The sequence below is a fragment of the Sapajus apella genome, unplaced genomic scaffold (assembly GCF_009761245.1).
Source record: "Sapajus apella isolate SASKATOON/1434 unplaced genomic scaffold, GSC_monkey_1.0 scaffold44, whole genome shotgun sequence".
NCBI lineage: Eukaryota > Metazoa > Chordata > Mammalia > Primates > Cebidae > Sapajus > Sapajus apella.
Window position 1 is genome coordinate 4,232,341 of NW_022436984.1, and position 25,587 is coordinate 4,257,927.

Consider the following 25,587-nt stretch of genomic DNA (forward strand, 5'->3'; position numbering starts at 1 on the left):
GAAAATGATTTAGAACCTCAAAATTCTGTTTTTAGCCAAACTAGCTTCTAAAATTGAGACCCAAACAAATACATTTCAGGAACATATGTTTAAAGAGGTACTTCACAAAGAAGAAATCTGAATGACTAATTTGAATATGAAAAAGTGCTCAGCATTATTATGCAGGAAATGCAAATAAAAACTACACATGAATTCTAATGGCTAAAATGAAAAGAACTCATAAGATTAAGTGTTGGGGAAGATACAGATAGAGCAATTGGAAGGATCGTACATTTCTGGTGGGAGTGTCAGTCAGTATAATCACTTTGAAAAACCAGTGCTATCTACTAAAGATGAACAGACATAAACTGTATGAGGCAGCAGTTTTACTGCTGGTTATCTACTCAACAGAATTGGGTGTTCATGTTCAACAAAAGACAGGTACAAGATTATCTGTATTAGCTTTATTCCTAATGGACAGGGAATCTTCATCAAAAGTATAAATAACTGTGTATTGGTACACAGTGGTATATTTATATAATTGACACCAGCAATTATATTGATACTGGCATTGTAAAGAAGAAAATACTGCCACACAACAGCATAGATGAATCTCATAGACAAAATATTGAGCATAAGAAGCAAAATATATAAGAATATATACTATGTGATTCTACTTATCCGATTTATGGTATTAGAAGTTGGAGCAGTGGTTTCCTATTGGGAGGGGAAGTATTGACTGGGAATGGGACACATGAGAACATTTGGGGATTTTAGAAGTGTTCAATTATCTTAATAGGGTGATAGCCAGACACATATGTATATGAGATAATTTATTAAGCTCTATACCTATATACTTACTGTCTGCACACTTCACTGTAACCTATATCTCTATAAAAATGTTTAAAAAACACCAACTCATTTGTTTCCCACTTATCTGAAATTCTGTCATTATTATATACCAAATCCTTAACATATTCAAGGACTTTTATCTAGGTCTTGCATTCTTTTCCATTCACCTATTTTTGCAGGTGTACTTTTGATTTAATCATTGTTGCTTCATAATACACTTGTTTGATGGTTCACGTCTTTCCTGCTTATTATTCTATTGCGAAGTTGTCTTGAATATTCTCACCTTTTTATTATTATAGATCATCTGCAGCCTTATTTAATTTTTGGCTTTGTCAGATAGGCAAATTCTCACACCCCCTCAGGCTATTGATATTTTCATTGGAGACCATTGGCATCACTGGTTCAGTTCAAAAACGTTGTATAATCTCTCCATCTCTTTCTAGTTAAGTAATTGTTTTCATATGGCTCCTGCAAGTTAATTAGGTTTATTCTGCACATTTTTGTTTAGTATTGTGAATAGGAACTCTTTCATTACATTTTACAATCCTTGATGTAATATCCTTGATATTATTGTAACTTGTTTATTATAACAATAATACATACCTACTTGTTGAATGCTCTGTGCTAAAGAATCTTACTTAGTGTTTCTCAAGCCAGTCCCCCTCAGGTAAATACTGTTGCATTGTGCTCATTTTATATTTGGGTCTCAAGGGTGAATAGCTGGCTTGTGGTGGTTTCACTCCAGAGGTATACTGCTTACATACATTGCTCTGTTGGCCTAGGTGTCCTTCAGTGAAGGACAGATGTTTGGGAGGGGGCAGTGTGGGGTCACGTCCAGTATTGGTGGATGAGACTGACGTTACAGTGACTATTAACTGGATGCTTATCAGCAAGACCTGTACACTGAAGTGAATTTTTTTGTACATGCTTGTTTATATCTGTGAAATACAGTATTCTAGTTTGGACTTACCTAAGCCAAATAAAGTGTGTGTGTGTGTGTGTGTGTGTGTGTGTGTGTGTGTGTGTGTGTGTGTGTTTGCATGTTTATTATTTTATTTTTTATTTTTTATTTTTTTGAGATGGAGTCTTGCTCTGCCACCCAGCTGTGTTGTTGTGTGGCTGGAGTGCAGTGGTGCACTCTCATATCACTGCAATCTCCGCCTCCCGGAGAATCAAGCGATTCTCCCGCCTCAGCTTCCTGAGTAGCTGGGATTACAGGCAGCCACCATCATGCCCAGCTAATTTTTGTAGAGACAGGGTTTCATCATGTTGGCCAGACTGGTCGTGAACTCCTGACCTCAGGTGATCCACCCGCCTCAGCCTTCCAAAGTGCTGGGATTACAGGCATGATCCACCATGGATCATGGCTGTGTGTTTAATCACTGGTAAATAATTTAATGCTTATTTTCATGTATTCTCAGGGTACTTCCGTATTTACCAGATGATGATAGCTATTGTCTTAGTTGGTTCTGTGTTTGCAAGGAACACCAGCTGAAATAATGAGAGTTTATTTTTCCTCTACTCCTGCATGGCAGGGAGAGAGGTGAATTCTCATGGATAGCCAAGAGGTAAATCCATAGACTGGCCAGGACTTGTGGAGATTAAAACTGTCTCCCAGCATCTGGAGCTTTTGCCCTTCGCTCTCATATGCTTTTTTTTTTTTTTTTTTTTTAGATGGGGTTTCACTCTTGTTGCCCAGGCTGGAGTGCAGTGGCATGATCTGGGGTCACTACAACCTCTGCCTCCTGGGTTCAAGTGATTCTCCTGCCTCAGCCTCCTGAGTAGCTGGGATTACAGGCACCCACCACCATTCCTGGCTAATTTTTTGTATTTTTAGTAGAGATGGGGTTTCACCATGTTAGCCAGGCTGGTCTCGAACTCCTGACCTCAGGTGATTCACCTGCCTCGGCCTCCCAAAGTGCTGGGATTACAGGCATGAGCTACCACTCCTGGCCTCTTATATGCTATTTTTATCCTGCCTTAGCCCCTCTGCTTGTTGGTCTGTCCATTTGACTGTATCCTACCAACTCGTCTGGGTTCTCTGTGGTCCTAGGTGAAATTTCTGAGGGGGAACATTTGGTTGGCCTAGATATTTACTGTGTTTGTCCAAGTTTTTCATGCTCTGTGGGCTATTGGACAGACTGTTGGATTGGCTGCCTCAGTTAGTTATCTACCATAGTAGTTCTAGTTATTGTGGCCAGGGAGAGATGGCTGGTCATCTGGAACATGGCATGGTTAGGTCTCCCTCTTCAAGAAGCAAGGGTGATTTGCCCTAGAGAAAAGGAATATAGTCACAGTGTACGCTCTGATTACCGTGTCTAGTAACATTCATAATTTTCCTACTTTTTTCAATGAAATAGAAAGTGCCTAATAGTGAAAATAGCAGTTGCATTTAGAGATTGAGTAGTATCAGGAGGAAAACATTAAAGAGAATGCTTCTTGTATGCTTGGCAACAGTCTTTTACTTACTGCTTTGTAGGCTGGCAACGTATGTTCTTTTATCTCTTGTAGATATCTTAGTTAAAATATCTGTTTAGTTAGGATTGTTAAAATTTTGGATAAGTTTGTGATAAATACTAAGGAAATTTTTTTTTCTTAATATTTTAATAGCTAGTTTTGGCTTGAAAAGATAATTTTGAGAGTTTTGCAAACCTCAGGATTACCAAATTGCTTTGAGGGTATTCTCTTGTGTGTGTGTATGTGTCTGTGTCTGTGTCTGTGTCTGTGTCTGTGTCTGTGTGTATTTATATATATGTATGTTATTTAACCCAAGATCAGTGCTGAATTTATGGCATATCATGAGATGTTTATGATAGTAAATAATTTATGGTAAAACCAGAAAACTAAAATATTATATTTATTAATGTGTGGATATTGGCAATAAAATTGTATGTAAATACTTGTTAAATTGATTCTAGGTTGGGCCATGCAGGCTGCTGCCTATATCTTCATTCATAGGAAATGGAAGGATGACAAGAGCCATTTTGAAGACATGATTGATTACTTTTGTGATATCCACGAACCACTTCAACTCCTCATATTCCCAGAAGGAACTGATCTCACAGGTAAGGTAGCCTGGGTTTGGCAAAGTTAGAAATCACCTAGTCTAAACTTCTCATTTCTCAGATGAAGTAACCGAACACCAGCAAGAATAAGAGCTCTTACAGGTATGGTGGTCCATATCTGGAATCCCAGCTACTCAGAAGGCTGAAGCTGGAAGATAGACTGAGTCCAGGAGTTTGAGACCAGCCTGAGCTACATAGTTAGACTTCGTCTCAAAAAAAAAAAAAAAAAAAGATTAATGGCTCACTCCTAAGGTCACTCAGTTAATCAATAGCACGTCAGGACTCAGAACTCTTCGTTTCCAGCCCATTGAATTTATAATAGGCAACTCCAAGAGGTCATATTATTCATACTTGCCATCTTAGTACTTTAAGTCTCAGTATATATTTTAAAATATCAGGCTTTTATCTTTATGTAAGCATGGTTTTAAAGTCATGTTTTAGGTAATGTTGATCCTCTCCTACCTCTTGTTCATATTCTCTTATCCGCCTCTAAGGTATTTATTTATCCATTAGATTCTTTCTACTCCTCAACTTCTTCCTCATAAGAAAAAGATCTGTTAGTAACTAATTTCAGTAATTGTTGATTTACCTTAATAAGTTACCTTTCTCCTGACATTTAAACCCTATCCTTGCTATAGTCAAGGAAAGCTTTGCCCTTCTTCAAGAAAATTCAGCCATCATTGAGTAGTAGTGAGGACACAGGAAGACATATTTATAACTTATCCGCCTTCCTAAATATTAAACTTCTTTTCTTTTTCTTTTTTGAGCCTGTCCCCTAGGCTGGAGTTCATTGGCGTAATCATGGTTCACTGCGGCCTTGAACTCCTGGGCTCAAGCCTATAGTATCTGGGACTACACCAGAAACTACCACAACACCTGGCTACCAGGTATAAACCATATAGGCCAGGAATTGCCGATGGATTTCAAAAAAGTCTTACAAAGACTAAAAACAAAATGCCGAACAGTCTGTCATCCTTACTAAATCAATAGTTTTCACATTTTTTATTATTTTTGTATATGAAACCTTCTATCAAGAATATAAGATGATAAGATGGATACAAGCAGAACTTCTCTGGTTGATACTGGGAGGGGTGACGGTGGGGGCATAGCTTAGACAGGAAGTACTTCCATAAAATCTTTGGACTCAAAAGACTAAAATTTACCTTTAATAGCCCCGATAGAGAACTTCAAGAAAGATACAGCAGAATTTGAGAGGGTTTCAGTGGATCTTACAGCTTTGCTGTGTAAGGGAAGACAGGCTAAAGCAGGAGAGAACTGAAATCTAAAATCTCAAGTAGTATGGAGAGGTAGAACATGAACTTACCTTTCAAATTTTTGGTAATAGACTAAGAAAAGCAACTCTGAATTTAAGAGAGGAGAACAGGTAAATGAACATACTATTCACACTGTGGACGTAATTTATGGAACTCATTATTACAAAAGAGAATTCAAGATGAAAAGTAGACATTACATATGTATTTAAGTAAGTGAATAGGTGACTGAGCCATAATAAGTTGTTAAGGAAAATTAAGGTATTTTGGGATTTACCATAGGTAACAAGGAAGAGATCTTTGACACATCTGTTGCAGATGGAATTGAGCTAAGTGAACTGTGGCCCTTTTTATATAGCAGTCAGAGTTCTAAAATATATGCCAACTCTGTAGTACATATTTGATTTTTTATGGTTGAGATTCTAAAAGCGTTTGGATCACAGAGGATAATACGGAGAATAAAAATGGCTGCTTGTTGTTGAAGCTTGCAAATATATTATTGTAAATTGTAAGTTGATTCCCAGAACTAAATTCTCATTAGGAAATTATAAGGGACAGGCAGCCATATTTAAATTTTATAATATTTAGAATGTATAATACTTAAATTTGGATATTGAAATATCAGCTTTATTTAATAAATAAAAGAAACCCATTTACTGAAATGATAGATTCATATTTGTGAATGCAAAAATGTACATCAAAGAATGCCAACTTTGGGAGTTCTTTGGTAAATAAAAACAAATGAAAAAAAGGCCATATGTTACTGCTACATTAATGTTAATATGTTCATACATTAGACCTTCAGAATAATAAAATGTACATGTAAAATATTTTTCATCAGAGTTTCACACTTGTTGCCCAGGCTGGACTACAATGATGTAATATCAGCTCACCGCAACCTCTGCCTCTCGGGTTCAAGCAAGTCTCCTGCCTCAGCCTCCTGAGTAGCTGGGATTATAGGCATGCACCACCATGCCCGGCTAATTTTGTATTTTTCGTAGAGATGGGATTTCTTCATGTTGGTGAGGCTGGTCTCAAACTCACAACTTCAGGTGACTCACCTGCCTCTGCCTCCCAAAGTGCTAGGATTACAGGCATGAGCCACCACAGCCAGCCTTCAGGTTTCTTTTTATAGGTGCTGAACTCTACATCTAGTTGCATGTTTTTGGAGTCCAGAGTGCTCACCATTACATGATATAGCTGCATATATGTTTTAAATTCAAATGGTATTTACCTTTAAAACCAGACTTTGCCAAGGAGAAAAAATAAACTGATCCTGAAGCTTTTAAATATTTTTTATAGTATAATACAGATAATTTATTGAGTTGGCAAAAAAATCATTTTTAAAAGTAGGCTAACAAAATATCTCCAGTTTGGAAAAAGTATTCGTGAATTAAAAGGTGTTTAGTTACTACCATACTTAACTTTAAACTGTGTTTTTTTTTTTTTTTATGCTCAGGAGACTGTTTTATAATTTAAGTTCTGAATCTAGCTTGCATGTACATTTTCAAATCAATGCATTTAAATCTAATGTTACATATATTCTATCTTTATATTTTATTGTTGGTTATAACTTTTTAATGATAGATGTTAATTTGGAGAAATTTGGAAACACAGCAGTATGCACAAAACTTGCTACTGCCTATAAGTGAACACTGTTTTAATTTTGGTCCATTTATTTTTAGTCATTTGGTCACACACAGACATATGGGCACCCATATGTATTTATTCTTTATTCTTTAAAAATGTGTTTTAAAGGTTAGGGAGTTCTGTATTGTATTGGTATATTAGTTGGGGTTCTCTAGAGAAGGAGAATCGGTAGGATGTGTATATGTGAAAATAGGTTGAGATTTATTTGAAGGAATTGGCTCTTAGAGTTGTGAGGCTTGGTAAGTCCACGATCTGTAGGGTAGGTTGGCAGAGTGGAGATTCCAGGAAGTAGTTGCGGTTCGAGCCCAAAGGCAGTCTAGAGGTAGAATTCTTTCTTGTTGGGAGAGGAGGGAACTTCCCTCTGTCTTTTTCTGTTAAGGCTTTCATTCACCTGATTTGATGGGGCGCACTCCCATTATGGAGGGTCATCTGCTGTACTCAAGTGTACTAATTTAAATATTAGCCTCTTCTATAAAATACCTTCCCAGAAACATCTAGAATAATATTTGTCCAGAAACCTGAGTGTCATGGCCTATTCAAATTGCCATAAAATTAGCCATCACAATTAGTATACAATAATTTCGAGTTCCATTTCCCTGATTTGGAAAGAATCTAACAATTATATTATTGCATGTAACTTAACACCTGTATACATAAAACGTATCTTATTTTTTTGAGATGGAGTCTCACTGTGTTACCTAGGCTAGAGTGCAGTGATATGATTTTGGCTCACTGCAACCTCTGCCTCCCAGGTTCAAACGATTCTTTTGCTGCAGCCTTCCGAGTAGCTGGGATTACAGGTGTGCACCACCATGACTGGCTAATTTTTGTATTTTTAGTAAAGATGGGGTTTCACCATATTGGCCAGGCTGGTCTCAAACTCCTGACCCTTGTGATCCACCCATCAACCTCCCAGAGTGCTGGGATTACAAACATGAGCCACCGTGCCTGGTCAAACTTATTTTTTTTTTAATAAATATATGAGTGCCTGGATCTTTATCCCTACTTTTATGAAGTTTACGTTCTATGACGAAAGACAGATGATAAACTAATAAGTTAATAAAAATAAATCAGGTAGTCATAAGGGCTATGCAGAAAAATAAGGCAGGATCAGGAGATAGTCATAGAAGGGGTGTGGAGTGTTATTTTCTTTAAGGTGATTAGAGAAAACCTCTCTGTTAAGTTTCTACTTAAGTAGGGACTAATTGAACGCAGCGGAAAAGCATGCAGCTGTATGGGTGAAAAACATTCTGGGTGAAGGGAGGAGCAGTAACTGCATGGATCCTGAGGTGAAACATGCCCAGCTGGTTTGAGAACAGCTGCTAGTAGTCCCATGGGTGGGAGGAGTGCAGGAGTGGGAGAGTTACAGGGACTGATGTGACAAGACAGGAGGCTGTGGTCAGAAGGTGGGATGCTAGTGCACTTACTAGCAGTAACAGTCTGGGATGGGTAGACGAAGTCGGGGGTAGATGGAAAAGTCTGCACCTCTAATCTCTCTGTATTTCTGATCATTTTTACCTTCCCATATTGTGACTGTTTGTTTAAGAGCTGTTTGTTCTTGTACTCACATTCTACAACAGTTCAGTTTTGATTTCAGAATCCCCAGAGTTTTATAAACTGAAAGACCAAACTAAAGAGAAGGTGGTTACTACTCATCTTTGTGGTGTCTCTGGGATTCCTAATCCCATTTAAGGTCCTGTCAGTTGTCTATAATATAAATATTGTTTTGTAGCCCCATATCCAGGATATCCTGAAATGAATATGAGAGGAACTTACTACTTTTCATGTGTAGGGCCTTTACTTTTGACTTGCCTGGCTATTCCTCTATCATAAAATGATGTAACACCGTCTACAGCAGTGTTCTTTGAATATTTCCATGTTGTAGAAGGCATGTATGGTTTTTGGAGGTTTTGAGGACTCAGTGATCTTAAATTTACTCCTAGTAAAGTTGTATCTATATAAGTGTTTTTCTTGTGATTTGGAATAATAGTTTATAAATTTTTGAATGCAACTGAGGATTGTGGGTTCTAACATCTGCTGTCATCAGAAAGTATTTCATGATCTCTCCCAGCAGTTGAGGCCAAATTTCTGAACACTTTACTTTTTCCAAATGTATTTGCTGAATAATGGGTTTGGTTCTTCTTGGAACTTGTAAAGTTACCTCATGGAATGGAAAAATAAGTTTTTGCCAACAATTGGAACATATACTTGACTCTGTAACTATATTCAGCCAAACCATGTTCAGATGTTTGTACATGATGTGCTAATCATGTGCCCATTCTGTTATGGAGTGGTTTGGGTTAGTAATATTAGCATACTCTGTGCTTGAGCAAGGCAGATATTTCAGTTTACATTGAAGTCCTAAATTATTGCGTTTTTAAAAATGTTGATCTGATATATTTGATTGCTAGTTATTTTTTCTGGATGTCTAGGTCGTTATATTTTATTAGTGTCTTAGTTTTGTTTTATTAGCATTTTATATTTTAATATTTCAGTTTTGTTATATAGGGATTATTTTATAAAAAATTTAGTTTATTAGTATTTTAATTTTCATTGAATGCTGACTTTTATGAAATCTTTTAAAGAAGTTAAAAGATTTGAATATGGATTTCAGAAAATACCTAAAAATCTATTTATACCTTTGTTATAATTTTTTTAAATTCCTGTAAGTATAACGGAGCATCTGAGCTTTGAAACGCATTTTAAAACTTTTTTTCTTTATTCTTAGAATATAGCCTTGAAATGTACTTCAGACTCTGTTTTCCCCCCTTTTCCACTAGACACTTCCTTGCACCATGTATGGTTATCTACTGTATGCTTGCATAGAAATTCCAGGGGCTAATTTTGAAGCAAACCAGGCACGAAGCCCCTGTGGAACCCTCTCACTTTGGCGAAGTTGTGAACAATTAGTCCACTACCACTAGGCTGAAGTCAAAATAATGCCAAGTGGATCTCCAGATGACCAGTTACCCAAGATAGCCATCAGAACAAGACACACAGACCTTGTACCATTCCCACATGTCTCATACCAAGCTTTCTTTGGAAAACTCTATGATAAATTTTAAAACTTAAGATGGTACTATAGAACACCAGTTCTCTATCTTCATTTTACTGGCTCTCTGATTAAAACCTGCTTTCCCTCCCAGCAAACTTTGCCCCTTGTGTTTGGCTTTAGAGCAGCAAATAGCCAAACCTGGGTCTGGTTACATAAGTAGGTCTGGGATCTTGATATCGAACCATCTGCAATGTTTGTATCTTCTCATTAGACTCAGTATTCAGTAATTATAGAACAAATAACTGCTATTTTTATCAATAAAATTCTGCACTTCTTTCCTACCTGATGTATTTCCCTTTAGTTTATGGTTTCTAATGGTCCATTTTTTTTTTTTTTTTTTTTTTTTTTTTTTTTTTTTTTAGAAAATAGCAAGGCTCGAAGTAATGAGTTTGCTGAAAAGAATGGACTTCAGAAATACGAATATGTTTTACATCCAAGAACTACAGGCTTTACTTTTGTGGTAGACCGTCTAAGAGAAGGTAAGCCCCCATCTCAAAATGTACCTTTTTTATAAAAGTGACAAAAATTGCTAAACTTTATATATAGCCCTTTAGAGTTTGTAAAGGATTTTTAATACTTTATCTCAAATTGACTACTAACATTGACTACTTGGTATTTTTATTCCAAGTTGACCTATGTACTAAAATGTTTTGCTGTGTATTCTTTAGAGATTTAAAAGAGATCTCTGTAAGAAATTATTTCTCCTTTTTTGGAACCAACATAACTCTATATTACATGTATAGATAGATACACACACATATAAAAACACACACATATATAAAAACATATATGTGTGTGTATATATTTACATATAGAGTTAGGCTATAATTCCATGTTAGAATATTTCTCGAAATGGCAAAACTGTCTTAAAAGTATCTTATCACTTAATCCATTCCTTCAGTATTCGTGAAAAACAAACAAAAAAATCTTACCACTTTAACTATATGTTTGGCTCTTAGGATTTGAGAATATATCATTCTCTTGTTATTTTAAGCTATAACAATCTGAAAAATAATTTTATTTTAATTATTTCACTCACTCCACCCAGTAACTGGTTGGTAAGAAGGCAAGACTAGCATCCAGTGTGGTAAGTACATTTCCACAGGTCATGTGAGTCAGGAATAGAACCTCCTTCTTCTGCTTCCTCATTTCTGGCTCATATCACGCTTCTTTCAAGCTGTGTCTGTCTATTCAGGGGCATATATGAGCAGAAAGTGATTCCATTGATGATATCGCACCCATTTAAATGCTTACATTTTGATGTAAACAAAAACCAATTGTACTTTTTAATTATAGTTCTGCATATTTGCATGTTTATATATTTATACACATTTGTACACACAAGTAACACACATATGAAGAAAAGGTACTATTTGGAAACATAAGCCCACAGTCACATAAGAGAAGAATTGTGTTTGCATGTTTCTGCTTTCACTCTGATTTCTAGTAAGCCATATTGTATATTGGTGATCTCTGTGACAAATTATCACCTTCATCTGGTAACTGATACATTTTCATAAAACTGCTGTGCATAACATGAAAAGTCTTGAACCATTATGTAAGAAGAGATATAAAGTTCTTCTTTCCCTAAATAGCATCACTGTTGTTCTTTTAGTATTTAATGTACTTTAAGATAAAAAGTTTAACTTGCCAAGACAACACATATTTATAACCAAGTACCCCTGATTTAAAGAAAGGTTCACAGTCAATTCAAAATCATATGATATGGTAAACCAAAAATGTTATCTATATTAGTTTGGCTTCTTTTTTATATTCTATGATTACAATTAATATAACATGAACTTGTGAGCTTGATATTCATATGTATATGAGTGCCTGTCTACCCATAGAAGTTCATGGAGAATATAGTTCTTCATGCCTGTGGAGTGGAGTGGAGAGGCATGAAGACATTAAAGTAGTGATGCTTTTTTTTTTTTTTTAATTTGATACCATTTACTGTGGCATGTAACTTAGACTCACCCTTCTCATTCAACAATGTTTTTCTATTTTAAAGTATTTAATGAATTCTTTAAAGGTATTTATAACATCATAGAACAATCTCTAGAGCTCTCTTTTGAAACCTGGAAAATATTTTAGTAGCAAACTGAGTTATAACTTGGTGAATGGGTGTTACTTAGTCATCACTTCAAGCACTAGTCAATAGCCACAATATGTAATTTTTCATGCCAGCTGGTCTGGGCAGTTGGTCTCCCAACATCCCTTCTGTATCAGTAAAAGAAATACAGATGATTCCATTTGCTTCAGTTAGAAAACTACAGTTAGATGATTTTGTTAGAATCATAGAAAGGGACTTGTATACTATAATAATAAAAATTAAAAATATGATGAGGATAATTACAATAGTATAGCAGCTAACATTAACTGAGCATTTACTAGGTACCTGGCATTATGCTGTGTGTTTTATATGCCTGTGATCAATTAATCTTCATAACAGCTGTATGTGGTAGTTTTAAATATTTATCTCATAGTGCAAAACTGAAGCAGAAGTTGAGATAAAGAACCTCATCAAAATTATTGGAATACAGTTCGTCTAACTGAATAGCTCATGTTCTTTCTACTGTAACTACTTGCTGCTTATATTTATAGTATGAATTTAGTTAAAAAAAAAAACTCCAGATTATTAAGCACCTTCGTAACACTAGTGAGCTGGAATATTTTCTTTAAGAGTTTAATGAAAAAAGAATTTAAAAAGAGGCTAAATGTCCAGAACACAGAGAGATGGTAGTCACAAGGCAGGTGGTTGTGATGCTGCCTGAGAAGATGGAGGAGCAGAGCAGGCAGAAGCTAAGGAGACATCAGTTGGGGAGTTGAGGGCCACTTTTGTTTCTGGGGAGTTCAAGTGAATTGAGGGAGAAAAAGTTTAATTGGTGATTGGAGATGAGGAGGATCTTAGAGGTCATCTAGTCCAGACTTCCCTTTTAGAACAGGAATCCAAGACTCAGAAGGGGGCCCAGCCTGGCTTTCTGATCTTTAAGCTCATGTATTATGACTTGAGATCATCATATAGTTTTGAGTTTTAGGTGTGAAATACTTGTTTTTGAATTCAAAGCAAGCAGTTTATATTTCAATCCATATTTAGCTCATATGCTTAGATTCTAAATATAAAGGAATGAAGGATGTAATCTTTCCACTATTACTCTAGGGGGATACAGGGTTAACCACTAAATAAAAATTAAATTCCCACTATGTAATTTGGATCAGCACACCTGAACAAAATTCTTCAGTTTGTATTCAGGGGGAGAGAATTGCTGACTTAACACACAGATTACATATATAGTGTCTAATAGCCCTGCTTGTGGACTCTCATGTTTGTCTGCAACAGTTCTGATTTACTCTGAGAAAGTTGATAGCTACCTAGGAAATAAAAACAGTATACCAATCATAGACAGCTCAGTCTTCAACAGCATTGTTAGACTATTTTAATTTCATAGACTTTTGCTCAGTGCACAACTAGCTAACAATCCAGTCTGTTTGTTGCCTGCAGTGGAGGACTAAAGATGGCCCACAGAAACCTCTCTCTGTGGCTCACATTGCATTTATAACAGTCAGCAAGCCTCTCCCAGAATGGCATTTCAGTTACCCTTTTGAACAGCCAGCATGTTTTAGGAGGGAAGGAAGAAAGGCAGACAAATTATTAAAATATTGGGTGCATTATATATCATGCACTCTGACCTTTTCACACAGCCTTTTATTGCTGGAAACTATTTATGAAATTGGATAAGACCTTTCCGTTATGTTAAATAAGATGTGGCTGTACAGTAGACTTTTGACATTTGCTAGAATATTTTCTGAGACCATCTCCATTTCCCCAATTTTGGAAATGTTTTTATAGATTAGCAGTTGACTTTCTTTTGAGGCCATTTTACAAGGAACATTTAAAAAAATCTATTTACGATGATAAAGTGCAACAGAACCTAAATGAGATTTGTACACTGATGAGTGGGTAAGCACCCAGATCACCTGAGTGACCTGGTGACCTGCACATCATGAAGCAGAAATTTTTCAAATTTGCCTCAGGAGAAGTATACATGACTGCATGTCAGAGACCTTTAATGTCTCTTCATGTTGAATTTTCAAATGCCATGGTACCGCTTTAGACCATAAAGGGAATTTATATTGTCTTCTTTGTTCCTTTTAGTCACTGCCCACCTCGCCTCTTTTTCTTCAGCACAAAATCTGAGCTGCTCATTTAGGATAGATCTTGTTGTGTTTAGTGAAAAAAGTCATGATAGTCTTAATGAAGAAGGATAGAAGCCCTATTTTGTACCTAAAAACAACCATCTAACACTTGAGTTCTTACGATGTGCCAGGTATTGAGTTATGCACGTTTCTTTACCTTGCCCATGCAGTAGAATCAACCACAGAGCTTTTTAAAAATACAGATATTAAGGTCTGAGCTCAGACCTACTGAATCAATCTGGTGATGGGGACCTAGACTCATAGCTACCTCTTTCACCACTCATACATATCCCATAATTCTCCTACCTAAGCTAGGTGGTAGTTTGCCTTGTGCTGTGCCTGTGGAGCCTGGCTCCATTTAGCAACTTTCCCAGGGTCATACTGCTGCAGAGCAGAGGAACTTTAAACTCAAGTCTTTTGGATTCCAGATTCCAGTGCTCATGTTCTTTCTACTGTGTAATAAGCTTACAGTTTTTCAAATGCTAAAAAAATTTAAAAATAATAATAAATTATTCTTTGTAGGTTTTTTTTTTTTCTATTTCCAAGATTTCTCCCTGATATCATTGGTTCTACTGTGAGTTCTGTTTAAATGAAGAAAATATATATATATATATATATATATATATATATATATATAAAGGATTTTCTTTCTGTAAGCCCCTTTTATTTTTCTGATTCCTGCATTTACCAGTTTCTCCTCGATTTCTCTAATCTAAAACACAAAACAAAACATGGCATTCAAACTATCTGTCCTTTCAAATTGTGGTTCTATTCTCTGGCAGAGCCTGGCTTGAAAGAGGGATAAAAAAATGTGGTTCAATTGTTTTCTTTCTTTTTACCATCAACTTGCAGAAATAGCTTGATGACTTGATTTTCTCAACACTGGCTCATTTTTTATTAAAAAAAGATAATAGTTTTTTAACTGTAAAAACAGAACGTACTTACTGTTAAAAAACTGGAAAATTAATAAAGAAGGAACTGAAGGCATTGACCCTGTTGCTCAAGCCAGAAACCTGGGAGTCATTCTTGGCTCACTCCCCTTTGATTTTCACATGCTGTGAAATCCCAAACAAGGCCTTTGATTCTACCCCTTAAGGATCTCTCAAATTAATTCTTTTCATTCGCAATGCCCTACTGATCTGGGCCTCCATTGTATGTTCCCTGAATTATCATACAGCTGCTCAGCTGGTCTTTCTAATTCTGGTCTTGACATAACCAGTCCTTTCTTTACTTTGTAGCTGTAGAGTCAAGCCTTTTTCTAAATGAGGGTGGCAGCACACTGAAGTAGGTGTCCAGGCATTGGAGTCAAAGGACCTGGATTGGAATCCTGGGCTTCACCAGGATTAGCAGTGTAACAGGTCAGATTACTTTCCCTCAGCAAGCCTGAGGGAAATAATAACAGTTGTTACTTTATATGACTTCATAAGACTCTTGTTAGGATTCAGTGAAGTCACGTACATAAAGCAGTTAGTACAGTGCCTGGAAAATGGCAAGCATTCAATAAATGTTGCAGTGCAAATCTGACTGTGTGAGCTTCCAGCAGAAACCTTCACTGGGTTTCATGGTATTCCAAGGTTAAATCTACTCTAACATGATTTACTCAGGCCTTTTATGACCTACCTCTCTGGCTGTATCTCCTATCTCCCTAGTTGTACCATTCGTTCTAGCCTTACAGAACCACACTTCTTTCCCAGAGTGCACAGTATGCTGAGCCTTCTCCATGATTTCCTCAACCTGTATATGTCACCTTAGATAACAGTTTCTCCAGGAAGCCTTCCTGATTATCTTTGGCTTGGTTGGCTACCTTGCTTTATGTTCCCTATGTGAATGCTTTTCCTACTAGCTATATGTAAATTTTTCTTACTGTAGTATCACTTGTTTAGTTGTTTATCTCCATGACTTTTTATCTCTAGCCTTCAGCACAGGTCCTGGCATATAATAGATACTCTTCATATTTTTTGAGCCAATCAACTAATTGGTCAATGTAATTTTATACTGTGTATTCCAGTAAAGGTTTAAAATGGCTAACATAAATATGTATCATATAATAATAGCGGTACCCCAGCCTGGTCAAAATGGTGAAACCCCATCTCTACTAAAAATACAAAAATTAGCCAGGCATTATGGCACATACCTCTTAATCCCAGATATTTGGGAGGCTGTGGCATGAGAATCACTTGAACCTGGGAGGTGGAGGTTGTAGTGAACTGAATGAGATTGCACCACTATACTCCAGGCTGGGTGACAGAACCAAGACTCTGTCTCAAAAAAAAAAAAAATAGTAATAATAATAATAATAGAAGCACCAAAAGTAAGAGAAGAAATCAAGGTAAAGGGAAAATAGGGGTAAATTTAAAAAAACCACACACACAGCTAGATCTGAAGGTAGTATACAAAACATAAGGTTCTACATTCCTGTATAATATGGGTCCAAACATTGGCCCTGAGCTTCTGTCCCTTTTATACAAGGAAATCAAATGGTATCATTGACAAGGTTTATAAGATCAAAGGAAACCAGATGATTAGAAGAAGCATTATTGAAAGACTTGAAATGTCTTCCATGGTTCTTTACAAAGAGGACATTGTACATTTCATGGCCAAGATCCTGAACAGCATCTTTATCGGAAATGTAATGAAATTTTAGTTACTCCACATAACCTCATTGTGGTTGTCCATGTTGGCTAATGGAATAAACACATTCCATTACATGAGAAAGAGCAGTCTCATAAAAGCTCAAAACACTGGGACCCTACATGGATTTAGAGTGTCTCAACTCTAAAGGTATGGATAGACTGCATGTCCTTCAAACCATTCTCCATAAAAAGTATTTCACTCACTGAGGACTGGATGACAATTAGTTTACACTGAGTTCGATTATTCTTTGTAAGGCATCTGTTTTACAGATATTTTGTGTCATGAGTTACATGCGGCAGAGCCAGGAGCTATAGTAGTAAGTGGATCTAGGAGTTGGACTAAGGGAATTTAAAGAGCTTACTGAGATTTCACACATGAATTGAAGCCCTACCTCCAAACTGAGGTCTGCTAGCATGTCCTTAGAAAACAATGGCGAGTATGTGTTTTTGTATCCGCTACAACACTTGCACATCATAAGTGGAACACTGCTGGAAGCTCAGGTCCTTCTCCATGTGGCTTTTTTGGTCTTCTTTATTGCTGTGACTTTGTGCCCTTTCTTCACACCAGTCATGTGGGACATACTTTACTCATGCTGTTTCTTCTTCCAAACTGTTCCCATTCATCTGGCTAGCTCCCATTGTTTTCTCCAGACAGCTTAAGTGTCTTTTCCGCTTCAAACAATTTTTTGACCCCTCCAGGTTATTGGAATTCCCTCTTCTTACTCTCATCATACTCTATACATTTCTGTTAATAACCAATAGTTTTTTGGTGGCTTTTTTTGTGTGTTCATCTCTCTCACTGGATTTGAGCTCCTTTAAGATAGAGAAACTGTGCCATATTTGTTTTTATATCTGAGGTCCTAATACCATGCCAGAAATATTACAGGCACTCAGTAAATTTATAGTTTGATACAAATCTTTAAAGATGACCTATTTTTAGCATCTCTGTCATACACACATATGCACGTCTGATTAGCAATTTTTCCTACCCCCATCAGTCTAGTGATCAGACACTTACAGATTTTATTTTATATGGCGTTCTTTCATTGCAACAGAGATGAGATTTATGTCCGAGCCAGAGGACCATCTGGGGCAGATGCACAACAGATAATAACTGCCTTAAGACAATCTCTTCTTTTTTTAACTACTAGAGGGTAAAAAGATGTGTTATTTTTCTAGATTATGTATAAGAAGAGAATTACAGAAACGAAACGTGTTATTTGTAACTTTAAATGAATAAGGTCTTGGCATTTGATCTTGTAAAATTCAGTATGGAAATGTGGTTTTTAATTAATTAAATGTTTATTTGTATCTCAGTGAGTTTCAGATTCTAAGATGGTGTTAAACAGATGGTTATGTAGCCTTGTGTCTCTCTGAACCACTTGACTTCAATAGGAGAAAAAATTTGCCTTGAGGTTGTTATATACTGTTTCTCTAACACCAGCCAGCTATAAAAATGCCTACTAAGGCCGGGCGCGGTGGCTCAAGCCTGTAATCCCAGCACTTTGGGAGGCCGAGGCGGGTGGATCACGAGGTCAAGAGATCGAGACCATCCTGGTCAACATGGTGAAACCCCGTCTCTACTAAAAATACAAAAAATTAGCTGGGCATGGTGGCGCGTGCCCGTAATCCCAGCTACTCAGGAGGCTGAGGCAGGAGAATTGCCTGAACCCAGGAGGCAGAGGTTGCGGTGAGCCAAGATGGCGCCATTGCACTCCAGCCTGGGTAACATGAGTGAAACTCCTCCCAAAATAAAAGGTAAAAAAAAAAGGCCTACTATTTTGAAAGGTAGGTCTGGGTTATAATGATTGCATGTCTTATGGCACCATTAATTAAAAATTCTCAAAATATGTGTTCTTTATTAATTAGGTGATTATTTTCATAGATGAGTGAAAATTACATATGTGTTATATTTTACTCATTCATCAGTCATGTCTGTGCCTAAATATTGGTGTCCTATATATTGTTTAATATTATTTTTTTAAGAGTAACACACTGAAAAATGCTGATAACTATGACCTTTACAAAATGTGTTTGTTTCAAAATTCAGAATTTTGGAAGCAGCTTTTGTGAGTAATATTTGTGGAATTGCCTTAGAGTGATGACTTTCTGTAGACTATGCACTGACCATAAAGAATATTGTTACATACATTGAAATATTTTTGTCAGTTTCCCATTGAAGGGCGAACATGAGACATAGAAAACAACTGCAGAAGGTGTGAGTAGCTGTGCCATCACGATACTATTACCTCACGGTGTGGCAGATGGGCACTGCATGTAATTTATGTACTTAGAATCTCGTTTGCAGTAAAACAGAGAAGAGAGTTTCAGACAAGTATGCAAATTGTATGTAACAATATACTTTAGCTTCCTGTTCATATGAAAATCAAATTTCTCAGCAAAGGTGAGATTTTGGCCTGAGTCTAAACCCTGTGGACCTTTGAATTCAGAAATTCATCTTAACAGGAGCTAATGCCTGCCTTTTGGTTTTACATAGTATGTAGTTTCATAGTGAATGTATATACATCTTTTTTGGGTTTGTCCAAAAAAGGTTTACCTTGTTTCTTCTTTATTGTTGACATATGTTTATTTCATTATTTATAAAGGCTGTGCCTTTTCTCTTTTAGCTTTATAGATTTTTTTCCTTATTCAAAATATTCTGTCTGCATTTTTCTAATTATTGGAACTTTTTTTTGCATTTTTTCATAATTGATATTTGTGTTGAATATTGCAAAGTAATGTTAAAACAGTACTCACTTGCTGGAGTATATGTGTGTACACATGCAAAGCCAAGTTCATATGCTTCATTGTAAAAAATATGAAACTAAATACAGAAATTGTTTACTTATTAATGTTGAAGATTACTTGCATAGCTCTCTAAATGAAAGTCGTTTTCTTCATTTTATTTTGCACAGATATTTTCATGTTATATAAAATTATATTAGTATATCATGTAACAATATATTATTATACATATTTTGTCACATAGGCTCCCTATACATATCTAACTGCTAAAAAGCATGCAAATTCACCTTGTCATAAAATCTGGGCTGAGCAAAACTAGTCCAGGTTCATTTAGGGTAAGTTGGCTCCTCTGTACTGCATAAAGTATAAGACGTTGAAAGAATGTCAGTAACTGCTAAATCAGCTGCCTTTCCCTAATGAAGTTATGTGGGAGAGTAAAGCGTTAAGTGTCCTCAGTGGCTTTCACTCCCTCCACACAAGAGTATTGTATTTGACCACATGGGGTAAAGTCCAAGGATTATCCTACCTGTACACAAAATGCATATTTTTAAGTGTTTTATTTTGTGATAACTTATTCCACATAATTTCATTGTGGTTCACTCATCTCTTTTTCATAGGAAATGATACTTGAAAGAGAAATTAAAATGAAACTACTGATTCACATTTGTTTCTCAATATTGTTTTATGAAGTACCTTTTCCAATGAAAAGTCTCATTTGGTTATAATACACTAACAGACAGTAATCTACATTGTGTTGCATGTTTTCATTTTAGTATTTTTCCTTGGGAAAAAAATAGCTTTCTTTAATCTGTTGACAGCAAGCTTCATATTTATGCTATTTGTCTTTTTCTCTGACCAAGGCCATTATCTCTGTGGTTCATGATACATGCCTGACTTTTATGGCTGAAATATTTTTCACAAACCTGAGTATTGTTAAATAAACATCTGTCTCTAATTCCTTATTATTTACCATATATAACATTTTACAATAATCTACCTACAGTACGTGGGTATTTTTCCTTGCCTTTCAAAGTATGAGGCTGCCACACAATTTCTTAGACATTAAATGTGACAAATTTGTGTTGATAGTTATTTGTCTTATCTCTAGGTTCACAATCACTTTCTTTGAAGGGACATATTTTCTCTCCAAAAACTTTGAATGCTTTGGATTAATTTTGCATTGTATAAATGTAGTCTGAAAGTAATTTAGGGTTCCATGTAGAAATTCCAATAACCTGTGAGACCGTAGTACCAAAGTTTAAAAATCCTATTGTATATTCATAGTTTATTTATGACTTACACCTTCCTGTTTCATCATAGAATTTTAAATGCCCTTTAGCAGAAGATAAATAAGTGAAAAGTGGCCCAGTGTGGCAAAGTCAGGTAATAAAGTATGTGTGTACATAAGGCTTGAAAGGAAGGCATATTATCCAAGCTAAGGAAAGATGCTGTAGTCAAGCATGAGCCTTAGCACTGATCTCCTTGGAAGTCAAGGCATAACAGGTCTTCCTGTATTTTTCTCATTATGTTAAGTTCTTGGAGACTTACAGTGGTAACAAGCTAACTTGCAGTAGAAGAAGAAATATTAGTGCCTTTTCTAGGCACAGTTATCACTCATTGGTAGAAGATCTATGTTCAGTTAACCAGTGTCTCTCAAAGCTAAAAAACAAACATTCCTATTTTTGCAGACTGATCTTAGATGTCCTTATTATAGAAGATCTACCAACTTGACCATGACATACTTCAAGAGAGGAACTTATACTGTTCCTTAAGTGAGTTCGTGGAAATTACTCATAATCTATAATCCATAGTGCCTAAAAAGAATTGAACACTTTTTTTCTATCTCATAGATTTACTTGTTTTAATTCAGAGTGGTGTCTTAATGACCACAACAGTTTCATAATATTAAATCCAAATGAGGTTACCAAATAGTTTACCAATTAATTTTAGTTATGGAAATTATTAATAACCTTTTGGATCAGTAAAAAGCATCTTTGCTATGTTGGTTCCATTATTCATCATTCATTCATTCATTTCTATTTATTTTTTTACTTATTATTTATTCATTTTAATTCATCAGAAAGGGTCTTACTCTATTGTCACAGCACCTGGCCTGTTCCTTTTGTAATTCAAAGAGACTGTAGCCACTCTTATGCCTAGATTAGTTTTAATGAAGGCTTGTTTTTTAAAACTTTAGGGATGGAGTTTGGTAAGAACTCAAATTAAGAAAGACTTGACAGGAGATACTTTGGCTTTTGTTAAGACTTGATAGATGAATAGAGTTTAGGCAAAGGAGAAACATGTTATAAAAAGCTTGTCCTGTACGTATTATCTGTAAAATTGTATACATTAAAGGTGTTTATATTTAAGTATTTTTAAGAAAATGTCTTTGTTGTAAATGCATATAATCTGAATCTTAGGTAAGTCCTATGTGTTGTGGCCAATATCATGTGATGAAGGCATACGAGTGACAGTATCAGAATAAAAATGTGTGATAACACATCCTTATGCATAAATTTTGGAAGTTAGTATATGATCCAGTGTCACAGAAACAATATACAAGTGCAGAGTCGAGAACAGTTGTGTTGGCTGTCAGAGTAAGAGAAATATAGGGAACAGGACTTTGAATTAAATCTGGAGGAATGGCAAGATTTGAATTGGTAAAGAAATTGGGAGAGTATAATCAGGGTTAGATACTCAGCAGTGGAGACCAGCCTTTTTATGTGGCAAGAACTAAGTTAGAGAGGTAGTATTAGTTGTCATGAAGTCTCACTTGTAACAAACTATATAGAAAAGAAAAGGAATTACAAAGAGTGGGAACTGTGAAAGTATATTTATGACTTTATAAATACTCCGAGCCTGGTGAGTAAAGTCTTCCCTTCTTAGTATTCTAAGAGAGTTTATCATCTTCCTAAGCAGTTTACTATTTGTTCTAAGATAAAATAAGATCTGTTGGCTTTAGCATAATCATAGTCATCCCAAAATAGTATCTTATTTTGAGACTTCTGCATGAATTATGTTCAGTTAAAGTAGACTCAGTAAAAGTAATTATACCTCATGTTATTTACATCTCCTTTGGTCCATGAGTGAGGTATTTACAGACTATATGATGGCATATAGTAGGAAAAGACTATGATTCATCCCAATTACAGAGATGTTTCCTAGAAAAGAACCTCTGGGGAAATGTCTTATGTCTTTACTAGTGATTTTGAGACTTAAACAAATAAATCTTGTCTTTTCTGTGTATGGCTGTAAATGGTCATAATTTTATACTTGCAAATATCAATTTGATCTGAATCAAACTTTTCCAGCAGTAGTTGGCCTATTTGCAAGGTTGGATATCCACGGGCTGTAATGGATATATGTTAAGATATAAGCGGTTTATCTCAATTTTAGGTACCAGTAACATCTTTGAAAATAAAATCTGAGAAGAGTCCCTTGGGTGCAGCAACTATAATGTATTTGGTGACCTTAGAGAGGGGATCGTGTCATAAGAATAGAGGCAACAGGAGCCAGATTTAAGTGAAGAGTGCTGTAAGTGGAGATAGCTAGTTTAGAGGACTGCTACAGGGAGTTTCCTGATGAAGGGGAGAGAGCTGGAGTGTAGACAACAGAAAGAGAAAGCTGCATCATGGATGAATAGGATAGTTTAGCATTTTTAAATGCTGAGATTATGTAGAGGAACAGCTGAAGGTGAAAGGATTAATAATGGAGCAGTTTTCTGTGAAATCAGGAGAGGATAGGAACAGAAATCAGGTTAAAAGGGACTCCATTTTCTAAGGCAGGAGGCAAGATTCAGCATGAATATTTATTTTTGTTTGAGGAGCAGGTGGGGAGAAGTTGAAGGATGCTTTGCTGGAAGGCTGTTCTCTGTCAGATAGAGGTTAGGTACTCTGATAATGGTGGGGTACAAGGGAATGCAGGTGATTAATGAGAGTTTGGAATCGTTGTCTAAATGAGAAAAGGAAGCTGACAAAAACCAAGTAAAAGCATTGCTGAGCTCTCAAATCTCAGGCTAGAGACCCAGTCTGGGCTCTTGCCTCTACTGTAAGTTCCATCCAAAGTGGTGACTTCACATGCCTCACAGTGGCCCACTCCTTCCCACCACCTGCAGTACTCCCATCTCCCCTGCCTTTGATCAGATACCCCTGTTCCTTTATGCCCATCTTAGCAAGATCATTTCTTGATCTCTTCAGCTGGAAGTCCTATTAGTCCCCTTCCAGTCTTCTACAACAGTTGAACCCATCTTAAGAATCACAGTTTCTGGGTGATGAGGAAATTAGTATGTTGAAGAAACATCTGCACTCCCATGTTTATTGCAGCCATATTCATAATAGCCAAGATATGCAATCCATCTAAGTGTTCATAATCAGATGAATGGATAAAGGAAATGTGGTGTGTAAATATATACAATGACGTTTTATTCAGCAATAAAAAAAGAAGGAAATCTTAATCATTCCCAGCAACATGGATGATCTAGAGCACATAATGTTGACTAAAATAGGTCAGGCACAGAAAGATAAATTCTGCATGGTCTCACTTATATGTGGAAGCTTTAAAAGTTGATCTCATAGGAGTAGAGAGTAGAATAGTGGTTATTAGAGGCTGGAAACACAAAGGGAAATAACCAAAGGTTGGTTAATGGGTACAACAGCACAGCTTGATGGGAAGAATAAATTCTAGTGTTCTATAACACTGTGGGGTGACTCTAATTAACAACAATTGATTGTATACCTTTAAATAGCCAAAAGAGCAGATTTTCAGTGTTCTCAACACAGGAAGTAAGTGTTTGAGGTAATGGATACGCCAGTTACTGATCTGATCATTACGCATTGCATACATATGTTAAAATAGCACACTAATTCATAAGTAGGTACAATGATTTGTTAGTTAAAAAGAGTAAAAAGCAAGAAGAATCATGTGATTAGAAAATATATTTTTTCTTCCTTGCTAGATTGTAAGCTCCTTTGGGTCAAGCTTTTACTTTGGCTTCCAAAACTAAAATAAAAACAGTGGATCAATCAGTCTGTGTTTCTCTTTTTCCCCTTTCCTCCTCTCCTCACCCCTGCCTCTGCCCCACCCCCAGGGCAGTGGTGCTAAATTGTTCAATAAATATTGAATGAATAAATTAATGAACATAACAGATACATTACAATCAAATTGTATATTGGATCAGTGAACTTCTATAGGAATATGATTGTCAGAATTCTTTACAAGGCTAATAACTCACAGGCACCACCTTAGAATATTATTTTATGAAGATATATGACTTCCTCTTCACAATGACAGTGAAATATATTGTATTTGTAGGTGATTATGCTAACTTGGTGGCTCAGGATATTTTGTATTTGGCTTATTCGCACTCTGCTAGCCGTAAGGAGCTTATGCCAAGCACAATCTCTGTTGTCCAACTTTGCTTATTACACAGCTGTTACGGCGACTTTTCTAATTCTTTGGATGTAAATGCCATAATGTATCATAAGCCCAGATTCCTTTGAAAAATTTCATCCTCGTAGCCTTCCTTTTAAATTTTTAGTTCTCACTCAGTGACTCTCTGTGCTATGTTGAAGGAACTTTGTGTACCAAGTGCAACATCCTATTCTATGGCCCTACAAGGTTTGGCTAGGAGAGGAAAACTCAGGATGAAAACATCAAAGAGGCAGCAATTACAGAAAACGGGAATGTTAGATGTCACAGAGTATGATGGAATATGCCTGAGAATTCTCACTTTTTATGCAGCCTTAAGTTCCATTGGCTAGTAGCTTGTAACATTTCCATAAATTGAAGCAGATTGCTATTCTTTTATAAAGGTCATCCTCTTTCATGACTTCAGAACTTTTAATAATTCAGATCTTTGTATTCTGCTGACCATTTTTCTGTACTATAAACTAATTCATCTTATTTTATACCCTAATTAGCTCTTTAGATAAAATGTTGGCCCACAAATTCAACATAAGCTAAATTTGCCAACAGATATAGCTAGCTATTGGGTATTAATCAAAAGGATGATAGTATGGCTTATTGTTAAAATAAAACTCAATATTTAGATCTCAGTTTGCAATTTGAGGTGCTAAACCAGAAGTTTCTCAGATGTGTCTGATGCCTCTTTTGCTATCTTGGGCATAGAGATAGATAGC

General features: G+C 36.1%; 1 protein-coding gene across 11 annotated transcripts in view; it reads left to right on the top strand.

The window, feature by feature from the left end:
• The window catches only part of LCLAT1 (lysocardiolipin acyltransferase 1), a 187,595-nt gene that overhangs the window by 102,940 nt on the left and 59,068 nt on the right, over window positions 1–25,587 (top strand). For 10 of the 11 annotated variants that reach the window (XR_004257183.1, XR_004257184.1, XM_032239206.1 and 7 more), the window contains 2 exons: window positions 3,750–3,896; window positions 10,235–10,351. Coding sequence is in view for 9 of the 11 variants with exons in the window: in XM_032239206.1 (XP_032095097.1) it covers window positions 3,750–3,896; window positions 10,235–10,351 (264 nt within the window). In the remaining 2 variants the exon portion in view is untranslated. Of the gene's footprint in view, window positions 1–3,749; window positions 3,897–10,234; window positions 10,352–10,920; window positions 16,426–25,587 lie in introns of those variants that run through there. The other variant, XM_032239214.1, reaches the window with a different exon arrangement.